General features: G+C 36.5%; 1 protein-coding gene across 1 annotated transcript; it reads left to right on the forward strand.

Moving 5' to 3' along the window:
• Positions 1-5301: 5301 nt before the first annotated feature.
• Positions 5302-6902, forward strand: LOC115929784. Its single transcript, XM_030999791.1, has 3 exons — positions 5302-5388; positions 6119-6247; positions 6729-6902. Exons 1-3 carry the CDS (start codon positions 5302-5304, stop codon positions 6900-6902), a joined length of 390 nt encoding a protein of 129 aa, XP_030855651.1.
• The last annotated feature ends 7176 nt before the right edge of the window (positions 6903-14078 follow it).

Genomic DNA, 14078 nt, shown 5'->3' on the forward strand with positions numbered 1-14078 from the left:
CAAACGATTTATCAAAGCCCCAAAGAAAGAATGCATTTGTTCATCTCCCACTTTTGAGATTTGGTAAAAGAATTGATTTTTTTAAATTAGAAAGTCTAACCTCATTGCAAATCTTAACAGTTGACTATAAATTTTACATATTTTGTGACAATTACTTTGTTCGGGCAGGCGCGTGGCCAGGGGGGGGGGGGGGGGGGGTGGAGGCTGTCGCCCCACCCCCCCCCCAAAAAAAAATAATAATAATTAAAAATAAAAAATAAAAACGCCGGCCAAAACAAAAAAAAAGAGAGAAAGAGAAGAAAAAAGTAAGAGGACGTAGGAAGAAAAAGGGAAAAGGAGTCGAGTACGTTACGAGTCGTCTTCTTTCTCTAATAATTTAATGAAACGTCAAAGCTTCTCGCGGGAGGTGGGGGGGGGGGGGGGGAGGGACTGAATACAGATAAGGTTTAAGTCGAGAAAGGTACAACGAATCGTCTTCTTTGTCTGATATAGGATTTCCCGGCCAAATTCGCGTGTTTGTCATTCGAATTCATTTACTTTGCGTTTAAGTAAGCGCAGATCGGCTTTGCCGTGCCAATTATCATTCAATTTTCCAGTTTTTGTATTTAATTTAGGATTTCGGTCGAAGGGATTCAATTTAGAAACTGCTCAACTAGCATTCAAATTAATATTCACTTGTCGAAGCGTAAATTTTATCATTCAAATTAACACCTGTCATTCGTATTCGTAATATTTATATGGCATTTCTGCACGGACATGTTCATATACCCGGGAAAGGTGGGGTACCCTCAATCGCCCCCCTTTTTACTACAGACTCGGAATTTTACAAAAGTAATTCACATCGTCTCTTATACCAAGCACACCCCTCTGTTTTCTTAAAGAGTTTCATAGTTTACTTGCCCGCCAGCAGATCGATGGCTAAAGACATGGCTAAATAATGAATCATGTTCAAATTGTTGACTCTAGTTCCTACTCCAGTCACAATATTGTACCCTTCTTCCATAATGAAATTATGATGAAATTATGATAAATTTATGATGAAACATAAGACAAAAAACTTCCCTACATGATCATTTACAAATATACTGAGACCGTCAGGTCCGTAGATGCAAGTCGCTTTTTTTCTTCTTAACAATCAAACTTAAATGCTGATGAATATCAGATATATCTAATAAGTATAAGTGTATAAATGCAAGAAAATGAAATATGATGAAATACACATGAAAAAAAACAATCTTGAAAGAAAAAGAATGAGCTATAAAAAGTGTGTAATCAATTTAAGTGCACAAAGTGCTAATTTTAATGTTACAAATGAATTAGAATGCTAGAAGTACACCGTCGCGTTGTCAGAAAATCGTTTTGCGCCAAATCAAATGACCAAATAGCGAAAGAAGCACATTTTTCATTAATTTGAATGAAACATACGTAGATTCTAACGAAAATTCCATAGATTTGAAAACTAGAAAAGGGAATATAAACCCGAGATATACCTGACTGCACTAAAACTGTCGAATTTGAACGCAAGACAAATTCATTTGAATGACAAACTCGCGAATTTGGCCGGGAAATCCTATAATACGTCAAAGCTTCCGCGCCATGCGCAGAAGGGAGGGGGGGGGGGACTGAATCCAGACAATGATTATGAGTCGAGAAAGGTACAACGAATCGTAATTATGGAGAAATAGGTATTTTGGTGCAATTTTGATTTTGGCTCTAAATCATGTAAAAACTTATCGAATGTGATATCATCTTGCAGGTAATGTAATTATCTTATGAGATCTCAAACATGGTAAAATGCAGTTCTGTCAAAAACAATCTCCAACATATTCCAACAGTAGTTATACATGGTGGCCATTTTGTAAATTGCCTGCCATTTTTTTCCAGTAGTATATATTTAAGGTAGTCCAAATAGGAATTGTGCGGGGAGGTGCCCTGAACACGGATACCCAACAACGTTTTACAACATTTTTACAAAACCAATCGAATTGGGGTTTTGCCCCCTAGGCCTATCTGTAAAGCGCGTAGAGGCATCGTCGACATAAGAAGGCCACAAAGACCCATATTATTATTATTATTATTATTATTATTATTATTATTATTATTATTATTATTATTACTATGATTTCTTTAAAATAATAATTATTATTATCATTATTATTATTATTATTATTAGTTCAGTTCAGTTCAGTTCAATTTATCGCATTCCATCTTTAAAACATTTTTACAAAGTAAGCACATGCAATTTCATGTAAAATATAATACATATATTGGGATAACATATAGATGTGAAAAGAATTAATACAAAACAGAATAAGGCACAGATGTAAAAAAATAAAAAATAAGAGAAGGTTTTGTCTGAACAGCTTCCTATCAAATTAGATATAGTAAATATATTAAGAAAACAAGTAGCAAATAAAGGTTCGGATAGTATCATTCAAAAATTGCATAACAACCGGCACAACAAGGCAAACCCAGTACATGAAATACAACATGGTAGGATGCAAAAGTCAGAAGATAGCAAAGGGAAAATGTGAGGGGAAGGAAGAAAGAGAGAGAGAGAGATTATTATTGTTATTATTATTATTATTATTGTTGTTGTTATAATTACTATTATTGTCATTATTATTATTAAGTCAATAAAGTAGCAGCTACGTGTTAGCAACAATTGAATTGAATTGAATTTGATTCATGGGAATGTACTTATCTGGAACGGGGTCACGGGCGGGGTTTCCTCTAATTGAAATATAATTCGCTACACGTTAATGGGTACATGACCTTCAACGTAATCCAATGTACAGTAAGTTAAAAACTAAATTTTCCATACCTTTACCAAGTTTTGTCATCATTTAAGTATGTTAAATATCATTTATGTTTCTCGAGAATATGAAATATCAAAGCTCAAGGTATTCAACCAGTCCATCTTTCATTATTGGGTTACAAAAAAGACACCAAAACATCAAATTTACTAGGGTCATAGATGATCTAGCTGTCAACTGTATAAGGTTTGTTTGTTTGTTTTGTTTTTATGTTTGTTTACGACAGAGTAACTACGGAGACCGAGAAGAACCTTCTGGAAATGGTGCAAAGTGATAGAACAGACAGCGTAAAACCAATAAACCACGCCTTAGGTGAGATACATTTATGCATCTGAGGCAGGTGAATATTTTTCTGACAGAACAAGGTATATTCACCTCAAAATGAGGGATTCTTTGATTCATGTTATATCTGAGGTCACCGACAAGAATCTCCGGACCGGTGTCAGATCAACGGTTAAAAAACATTAATATATCAACAACACAATTTTTTAATAGTAACCGTATATTGTCTTTTTTAACATCAAATCGTTTATTCATTTTGTCTTTCACTGTATCCTCTTGACGTTGTTATTTTTGCAAATACAACTAAAAATGAAGTGAGTTTGGGAAATAAGACTACAAGTTCATATGTACATGCACTGTATCCCTGGCAGGAGATTGTCACCTGTGACGTCAGAGCTGGTATAATATCTATTTATTGAATAGCATTCTGTTAATACAAATATTTGCATTGCTGTTTAATATCAGATGGTAGATCTGCAACTGGAAATTTTGGGGCCCTTGGAGGAAAGCTGTCTACCAAATCCCATGGGTTTACACTCCACATTCCACCTGATGCCCTTGAGGAAGATGAGAAAATCAGCCTTCAGGTACTGACCGAGATTCCAAATGGCCTCACACTAAAAGAGGACGAACTTCTAGTCAGCCATGGCTTCCAGTGTTACCCGTCTGGACTACGCTTTAAGAAACCGGCAAAGCTGATAATACCTCACTGTGCATTAGTCACTGCTCCTAACAAAGTACAGACAATACTGTATTCCTGGAATCAGTCAGGTAACTAGATCATATATTTTCAGCCTTTCCGAAAGTATAAACATGTCAGGCTGGTATGTGTTTTTCAAAAAAGGTAGTTCGTTGTTTTTTGTTAACAAGGTGGCACATAATCTACTAGATTTACCGCACAATGACATAGGTCTGGAGCCCGATACCTAATCAAGCAAAATAATTATGGAATAACGTATGGGCTATTTTGCATTCTGTGAGCTGTTTTTCTTGTTTTATTGCATTTATTTCTTTTGGAGGATGGGGGAGGGGGCACTCACCTCTGCAAATTTAGATCATCATTGGCAATGCTGACTCTACATCATTTAACATGTTTAATGTTGGGATATTTAAATCTCTGAACCCTGCAACTGGCGGACTCATTGTCACAAATTTTAGTTTAAAAAAAGACTCACAGAAGATCAATGCCCATTCTTAAATTTTCGGATGGGGATATCATTTATGGCTATGATATGAGAAAAATGTAAAAAATTCACAAAAATATCTACAATACCAGTCAGGAACTCAAATACGTTAAGAATTGTTATCAGAAAACAAAATCACTAGTAGAATTTAGCATTCCCTCCATGACATTAATTAGTTTGCTGTGTTTTCTCTTATTTTTGTCGATGCACAAGTTACAAAAAAGGCCCGAAAAATGAAAGTTGCCAACAAATAGCATTATTGAAACCTTTGACATTAATTATAATGCATTATGACTGATGAATTACATGTACACGTATAAGAAATGATCCACCATTTATGGTCATTTTTCCATTTCCAAACAGGTCGACGAATTTTACCCAATCTTGTGATTTCAGGGGCTCTTTGCACGGCAGTTCAAATTTCACATTTAAATGCAATTCATTTAAAAACAAAATGTCACATAATTTTTCACAGTGGTTACTTGGTAAAAGGACAAATTAATTATGGTCATCAGAAAATTAAATTTTTGATTGCTCAATTAGGCCATTACTAGATTAAAGCCTATATACACATTTTGTTGTTCTACTGTTACTGAAAAAGAATAATTGAGAGACATTTTCATTTTGGTTTTGTGAAGGAAATAAGAATTTATTGAATTGAATGGAAAAATAGATAAATAAGTAGCCCTCAGTTTTGCAAATGTTATGTTTATTGGAGTATGAACAATAAAGTAAATCTTGTCTAATTTGTCATTTTACCCTTTTGAATTGTACTCCAGTCGCAAAAATACGATGAGCTAAGAGAAACTTCCAAGATCTAAGTCGTTTCTCGTCTTTTTAAAATGAATTGAATTTGTTTGGTTTATTTGAAAGGTACACCTAAACGGCTTCAACATTCTCCCGACATTACTTGTTCAGTACAAGAACGGTGGCTAGAGATTTCAATCAGCCATTTTTCCGGAGGATACTTTGCGATCTATTGGGACTGGCTATTTCTGAAGGGCATCTTACTGTCATGCATGTCGTTTCTACCTAGAGTCGTGCCTTCAAATAGATTACCTATACTGGAGGTTCGTTTCGTCAAGAAGCCTCATGGCCAGAAATGGGTAAACGGATATTTAACACCATTATTTTATGGCGTATTTAAGTTTGATAACTTCAGGGAGCAATTTTTTCGTTAACCCTGGGGGCGATGTTTGAAATGTTTTACTCTCCCATTCAACATTTTCTGATGAAAATTAACAGTTGTCAAGCCTTGTCTGTATTAGAAGAAAACAAAAATCGAGCAAATTCATGTCTGTAAGCATAAACGTGTGAATGTTAATATAAAACTTTGACCTACTTCAGCCCCTTTTTCTTCTTAAAAAAACGATATTGTTACTTTTTTAACTCTTTTCCCTCTTGTTTGTCACGTATGTAACATTTTCATCTTGACTTTAGTTTTGCATGTTAACTATAAATTGTAACTTGTCCACTTGGATATTATCAATTAAACGAATGAATATCCTGATGCCTGAAATATACTTTTATACTAAATATGTGACATCTTTACTGTGAATAGCAGGTCCTATACTCTTTCTGGCATTTTCTCTCAATTGGTGGCCATTTTGGACGTCATCCTGGTGTTCCGATTTTCTTGACAGCCAAAGCCAGTTTAACTGAATTGGTTGACCCAGGCAACCACAGCTTATTCCTGTGGACGATTCCTACGCGGCATTGACTTTAGTTGAAAAAAGCTGAAGGTAGGAGCATGATACAAGCGTACGTATGATTTATATATTCTTGATAATCTCCAGATTACTTGATCAGAATCCTTTTTTATACTCGATTTCTCAGAACGACGTCCATGACTTAACTAACCCCCGTATCCAACCTGTGAAGACCGATGACGATGAAGTTCTGTTTCACCGAAGCACACTAACCGTTTCTTGCCAGCCAGTGAGTGGGAAGAGTCCCGAGACACAGGTAAGTGTATTTTTTTTTAACGACGGGTCTCGGCATTATTATGCGTAGTTAAAATAAATAGAATCAAGGGCCAGCTGGAAACGGGAACAATTCAAATTTTTCTTCAATAGTCCTTTAACAGTACAACCAATATTTTATCTGCACTTTTATTCAAGTATTTACACCGAACGGTCCTTTATAGCACATATACTCGAACAAAAAAAGTAATAAATATCTGCAAATAATAATGATTATAATACATGTACATGCGTTACTTTGAATGCACTAAATAACTTTGTCTGGCATTATAATCAAAATTGGAAGAAGGAACCTTTAATTGAAATAGATCAAAGTAGCAGCAAAATGGTGAAATTGATTGGATAAGGCTTTAATTTGCTTTTCTTCAATATTTTCATCAGTAAACTCTACATCTGTTTTTTCGGTGCATTTTTTACACATTCGGGTATGCAAACTAATTTTTTTCATCTCGCATTTTCCTCAGGTTATTCAGCGCAACGAAATGAGCTCGGATTGGAAAGTGACAGAGTACTTCAAGCTCGATCTACCCAACGAGAGTGATGAGACATTAGTGACACTTAAGTTGGTTCAAACTACTACAAAGACGATCTTATTCAACACATTTTTCCAAGGTAAAGTATTTCATGGAGAAACTTGATATCATGATGTACATGTATAGGCCTATATTTATTGATTTTTGTTTTGTTTAACGCTAATCATAGTAAGGCTACCACTACTTTGTATTCGACCATTCGACTATATACGGTGAAAGACGAGATTAAGATAGATCACCAGTCCTTTAGATGAACTTAAATATGGACGAAATATGTTAGGACCGAATGATTGTTGGAGTAATTGAGTTTCAGACAAATTTATTAGAGGAAAAAAAGAGAAATTGACCAAATAATGATGGACCAAATGGTTATTGGATCAAGACGTACAAATTATTGTTTTGAGGAAGTGGCAACTAGAACCACATGGTTATAGATTAGCCCTATTTGCTATTTATACTAAATAATGATTATGATACAAAATGTTGACTGGATCATGTGTATAGTGGAGAACATTTTTGTATAGACTGAAAGAAGAAAGATGATCTGGATATTAATTGGGCCTAGTGGCTTTTGATCGAATGTCAATTACTTTAACGTCATATGAGTAAAAAAAAAACATGCGTTCATGTATATAACCCTTGTCAATATACACTGTTGCTCATAAAGTTTTTTACCCCAATTTATGGAATTATTTTGACAATGATTTTTGTTTAAATTAGAAAAAAATCTTCCGTGTGCCCGTGCCTTGAGCCATAATGCATGGCCGTACAGACGATTTTGTTATGTTGGGGACCGGGGTAAAATGCAATGAATAATTGATAATTTATTGCATTTTCTTTGTTTTTTTTTATTTGTGGGAACTGCCCCTACCCTTGTCCCCGCTGTATACAGTCATGGTTCAGTGTCAAAGCAAAGGTCTCGTAACTGTGATGCCCCATGATCAAAACCGTGTCGATGTGCTATATTAGTGCCTTTTTGTGGGGCATCAATCCTCATTACTGTCATTTATGACTTAAGGGCGTAGGTCCCCTAGTAGATAAGCATATTAGCATACACGTGCTTTGGCAGTCACGCAAAACAAACACTGGCAAATTATTATTCAATAAAATCTGTGAATATATACTTTTAACTATATCTATTAGGAATAAATCATTGTCAAAATGATTCCATACATTGGGGTAAAAAAAAAATCAAACTTTATGAGCAACAGTGTATTGAAACGGAGCCTTGGGAAGCTCAGCAACAGGTACATGATTGTAGGTAATATGGGGAGGCTGTATCCATTAGACATAGCATAACAAAGAGTCTAGTACTTGTAATTGGTAACCCGTTAATTTTGTGTAATTGGCAGGAATTGGCGAAATGTTTACAGAACGGTACGCCTCTTCATCAACCACCGTTAAAAAGTGAGTAGAATTAGAACTACAATATACACACGCACGCGCGCGCAGGAATGTGCGCGCATGTGTGTGTGTGTGTGTGTGTGTGTGTGTGTGCGTATGTGTGTGGGTGTATGCGTGGATGGGTGGGTGTTCATATTATATGTAAACACTTATTTTTAAAGACGATCATATAGTGATATATTAATGCGAATCGATGAAATAAAGTTTCATCTCTTTAAAGTTCATTTGACGCCATCAAGTGGACATCAACCAATATTTTAGCGAGAGACTCAATACAAATTTTAAAAAGTAAACTCTGTTGGCAAATGCTGTAACAGTTATCCCCCTATAGGACTTTTTCAGGTTAACATACTGCTATGTACAAGTGCATAAACAATGCCTTAAAACAAATTATAGGCGCCCGTTTTCAAGGCAAATGGCGCAAAATCTTAGAAAAACAAAAAAGAGTCAAAGGCGGAGAGAGGGAGAGGAGGAGGAGAGAGAGAGAGGAAATAAAGATAGAGTGAGGGATATGTGTATAATATATATATATATATATATATATATATATATAAAGAGAGAGAAACAGAGAGAGACACAGAGAGAGACAGAGATAGCGAGAGGAGAAAAAGAGAGTTGGAGAATTGAGAGAGAAAGAGAGAGAGAGAGAGAGAGAGAGAGAGAGCAAGAGAGTGATAGAGAGAGAGAGCAAGAGAAAGGGGGGGGGGGCGAGCGAGAAAAAGAGAGTTCTCAAGCAGACGCGGAATCAGGATTTTCCAATAGGGGGGGGGGGGAGGCAGAAATCTGAAAATTGCGCACACCGTTATTTCAACTCAACATACCAATACCAGTACCAGGCACAATTTTGGAAAGGTGGCAGGCTCATGTCACGTCTCTTGTCCGATATCAACATTCTCCGTTTTTTTAAGTTATGTGCGCGAGCACTTGCCCGAACATCAATTTTCTGGTTCCACAATTTGGCGAGCGAGCGAAAATTTGAGCATATGTATGTTGTGAAAGCGTTATTTATTACCAAAATATACGAGATATAATATAAAAATGCATATTCGGGCAGCTCAATATTATTCTCCCAAATGAGTCTGACATTTGAAATTAACAAACAAACTTTAAGTGACTAGCTATGCACGTTAAATAATATAATTACTATGATGATGATGATGAAGGTAATTATAATGATAATGATGATGATGATGATGATAATGATGATGATGATGATGATAATAATAATGATATTAATAATCATCATTAGCATCATGATCATCATCAATCCTAGTAATAATAATAACGTAAATATTAGTAATCCTTTTTTCTATTTAGTATTACTATCATAATTATCGTCGTCATCATTAATGTATTTACTGCCAGACTCTGCTTTTTACAATTACCCGTGCCAGTACAATACCACCCTCGTCTTCAATTACGGGCAATATGTTTCCAAATGTAAATATATCACAGGCAATATATTCTGATATTATTATTCATTTAGCAGTACTGTCAGTGAAATGGAGTTCCTGAAGCTGGCCCAGATTATCGATCCATCTTACTACAAGTCTGTAGGGATAATTCTAGGGATCCCTTATGCTCAGCTAGAGAAGATAACGAGTATAAAGAAGAACGAAACCGATGCGTTACTGGATGTTTTCATGAAATGGAATGTCATGCAGCAACCTCCACACTCAAACAAACGACAGCTCTTGGCAGACAAACTACGAGAGATTGACTTGGGCGGCCTATCAGACAAAGTACTCAATGAATCTCTTATTCCAACAACACAGGTAAACTGTCAAGAAGGACAGAACGAAAAGGGAAAAGAAAGGAGATGAAATAAGAAGAGATAGAGGAACAAAAGCAAAACAAAACAATTAAAAAGAAAAAAAGAGGGAGGGGATAAAAAGGGGAAAGGTGGAGAGGGGAGAGAGAGATTGCGGAAAACTGAGAATAATGAAGAGAAAGGGGGAAAATGTAGAAAAAAAATGAAAGAGGAAGCAAAAAGGGAAAAGAAGGTAACAAACAAAGAAAGTGAAGGAAGGTGAGCTGGAAAAAAAGGAAGCAAGAACAAGTTAGGAATGAGGAAAGGAACGGAAATTACCGTTATTACCGGGTGGGTAGGTGGTACCAGCTGCAAGATTATTTTTCCCCCTTTTCTTTCAGGACCTTTCTGTCCTCATCTGTCAACCAGCACTGCTTTAGTTCAGATTCTGTCCTATATAAAATATGTTTTACTTCAATTACCTCCTCCCCCGCTCCTTAAAGCGGGACTGCACTATAGCTTCTTGCGCCCTCTATATAGCAAACAATGCCTAGGCGGTACCCGTTGGTCCCCCATGATCCCCTTTTTCTTATGTTAAGTGAGAGCTGATTTGATGAGATAACCACCTGTCAGTGGCCACACATGAGGGTTTAATCCCTCCTGACTAAACTAATGCAGAGAGGCTTTAAATGAATCCCCACTGAACCGCGCGATCTCCGGAAATACACCCGTCGAGCAAAAAAGCTATGAATGAAAGGACTGTCTCCGCTTTAGCGTTGAGGGTGCTTTTTTTTCTCAGCGGATTATCGACACAAAAACGGACCAGGCAATGGACTGGCGCTCTCATAGGGAATTCGACACCAGTGTTTACCCAATAAGAGGTGTTAATTTCAATCACCCGGATTAGCATTGATTTTTAAAACCAGGGGGGTGTTTCACAAAGATCCTAAGTTGGACTTAAAAATTATGGAAAGCCATTAGCACCTTTGAAAATATTTTGTAAAAGTTAATTTGAAAGGCATAAAATGTTGATTCAAATCCTTCATATTTTCTATCATCAAGGAGATTTTATGTTCTGGATGTGGAATTTATAAAAAGTCTAAAATACTTCAATTTCTGCTTTTGAAGATATTTCATTTTAAGGCTCCAATGGCTGTCCAAAATTTTTAAGTCCAACTTAGAGTTAAGTTCTACCTAGGATCTTTGTGAAACACCCCCAGTAGATCTAATGCAAGGTTTTGCATTTTCACACATTCGTCATATTCGTGCAGTCATTATTTTTCGTTTCCGTAACCTTTTGATCCTCCGAGAAACTGGGGGGGGGGGGGGCGAGGGGGGGGGGTATTTCTTTATAGGACTACGGGTTTGATGTTTGCAGACTTGTACACCCATAATGATATTTCCACCAAGTCTGATGTTAGCGAATTATGGTCTTCTGCACATAGAAAATGACGACCCTCTCCTTTTATCGATTGTCATTCTGTCTCTCCGATATGTTTTGTCCACAACCATTAGAATTAAGACAATAAAGCAAGTTTCTAGATGTGAATGAAAACCTATCCTTCAATTTCAACGTTTTTTTTATTCCCATTACTATTCAAAATAGTTGTATCAGTGGTGGGCATATATAGGCACATTTTAAAACTCTTACCGAAACGTTGTTGACTTCCCCCCTTGTCTTCGTTCCAATGAGGCTGAGATTAACAGTTTCTTTAAATGTCTCCTACTTAAAACGTTTTTTTAATGTCAGTGCTAAAAATGCTACATTTAAAAATGCCGAGGTCTTGCAGTATTAGCGTTTGCATATTATATTAAACATGTAGTTCCGAGGTAACACTCCAGGAAGAGTATCTGAAAGCCTGGAATCTCGAAAAACGTTTGCCATTTGACACCTAAAGACACCATACCAAAAAATGTGGCAAATTTCGGCCTGCGCCGCGACTTCACAGTTTATTAAAAACACGCTTATCAAGGTCAAATCCATTTCTCGTTCTATTGGAAGTTCACTTCATAATGTATTATGTAAATATTTTAAAAGTACACTTTTGAAGAGTAAACATTTATTTCTTCTCTAATGGAGTCGTTTTGCCTAAGCATAATACAATTTTACTTCTTAAATTTCAGTCCGTCAGATGAAAAGAAAGTGACAGATGCGAATATCCTGAATCTAGCAAGGCTTCTAGCATCTGATCAGAGGAGCCCTCTTTATGTTGCTCTTTGCATCGATTACAGCACAACTGAGGGTATCAGAAAGGAGTTTAGAGAAAAAACTGAGCAGTACATACACCTCCTTCAAAATTGGGAAGCTGCATCAACTCGGACCAGAAAGGATCCAAATGTAATCCTCATCCAGGTAGAAGCAGGAGGACTTGTAGGCAAGTACGTGGAATAGGAGTAAAACCAAAATGAGATAGAGTAAGAGCGAGAAAGAGAGAGAGAGAGAGAGAGAGAGAGAAAGAGAGAGAGAGAGAGAGAGAGAGAGAGAAGGAGTGGGGGACGAGGTAACGTGTAAAAGGATATAATTCCAAGCTGTCACCCATCGTCTTCTCTAATACTCGGTCTCCCTGTCGTATTATATAAGTAAGATGCCGCCTAATAAAACCATAATTGTCAGCGGAAACGCATTATTATCATTATTATCCATAATCGTTCGTCGCGATGTTGTGAACGCTTGATAGTTAGGCAAGTTTGGCTTCTTTCTATTTTCCTTGTTTGTCTGTTTTTTTGTTTTTTAGGTGGTCTGTTGTCAACAGACCACCTATTGTTTTCGTCAGAATTTTCTTTCTTTATTTATTTATTTATTTATTTATTATTCTTTATTTTTATTTCTTCCCGTTTTTTGTTTATCGATTAACTCAAGATCGGTTGTGTTAATTTCTTTCAATTTTGACACAGTCATAGGTCATTGTCATGATACGTGACAGGAACATTTTCAAGGTCATCAGGTCATCGTGACGTCATCCAGGCGCCATTTTGTGAAATCACGTTATCCATCATATCTTCGTGATGCATAAGCAAAGGTCATTCATATTCATATCACATATACTTCAGGTCAAGGGTCAACAGGTCATGTTCATCAAAGGTCACATAAAGGTCACGACGCGCACGTACGCGTGCGTCAAAATTTACAAATGCTCAAAATCACTTAACTATTAAAGGAGAGTACGAATCAGGTCATTTTAAGCATTTCAAAATTTTCCGTCCGTAAGTGTCCCCGCGCGCGTTGCGCGCGCTCATAGCGCGCGGAAAAGGTCAAATTCAAAATTTTACATGATTTAGATTCCTCTTACCGTAAATGACAATTTAAATTTTTTTTCAGTCACCCTTGACCTTTCATAAGGCCGTGAGCGCGCGTCAAAGTTCAAAATCCGCGCGTGCTGCTATGGGCAATATAATGCAAATTTGATCAAAAACATCCCATTTTAAAAATCATAATAGCTCTTCAGATAGTCCATTGACCCCAACTTTTATATCATGGTTAGAAAAAGCATGAGTTGGAGATATGATTCCATGTCTCATTTGACCCTCAATTGACTCATGACGTCATCATAATGGCCTCCGAACTCAAAATTTCAATTTGCATATTATGACGTCATCATATTTTTGGAAAATTGATTGTATCTTTGTAAATATTGATTAATTTTCTTCCAAATTTTGATATGTTCTACCTGAGAATATTGTCTACAAATGCAGTCACCACGATATTTCATTTTGACAAGGGCATCATGGCGTATTTTCGCGATTAAAGGAGGCATGTCAATTTTTCACATTTTGCGTGTATTCTCTATGGGACATGACTTTTTCTCAAAACTGGATTCTACATTCTCGTCTGTCGCGAGCAATATCTCTGTCGTTTTATCTTTGTTTACGCTGAGCTTTGAGTATGTTGTAGCTGAGACAATAAGCTATCACAAGTGTGCCATTTATTTCTCGATTAGATGACGGGATCATGCTCATATTTCACTTGCAAAGTGGGATTTGAGAATTTCATTTTCCGTTTACGTGTATTCTCTATGGGAAATGTTTTGGTATATCGGTAACGCGCTTGACTTCCGACCTCGAGGTCCCTGGTTCGAGTCCGGGCGTCTCCAACAATTTTTTTTTTTTTTTTTCTTTTTTGACTTTTC

Source organism: Strongylocentrotus purpuratus, unplaced genomic scaffold, assembly GCF_000002235.5.
Source record: "Strongylocentrotus purpuratus isolate Spur 01 unplaced genomic scaffold, Spur_5.0 spur5_contig_861, whole genome shotgun sequence".
NCBI lineage: Eukaryota > Metazoa > Echinodermata > Echinoidea > Camarodonta > Strongylocentrotidae > Strongylocentrotus > Strongylocentrotus purpuratus.

What these genes read in the sequence shown, in the direction of transcription:
- LOC115929784 (XM_030999791.1), top strand. Translation starts at nt 5,302, where the DNA reads ATGTCGTTTCTACCTAGAGTCGTGCCTTCAAATAGATTACCTATACTG. An exon ending in AGCCTCATGGCCAGAAATGG is followed by an intron (nt 5,389 to 6,118) that starts GTAAACGGATAT and finishes TCGATTTCTCAG; the next exon opens with AACGACGTCCATGACTTAAC. An exon ending in GGAAGAGTCCCGAGACACAG is followed by an intron (nt 6,248 to 6,728) that starts GTAAGTGTATTT and finishes CATTTTCCTCAG; the next exon opens with GTTATTCAGCGCAACGAAAT.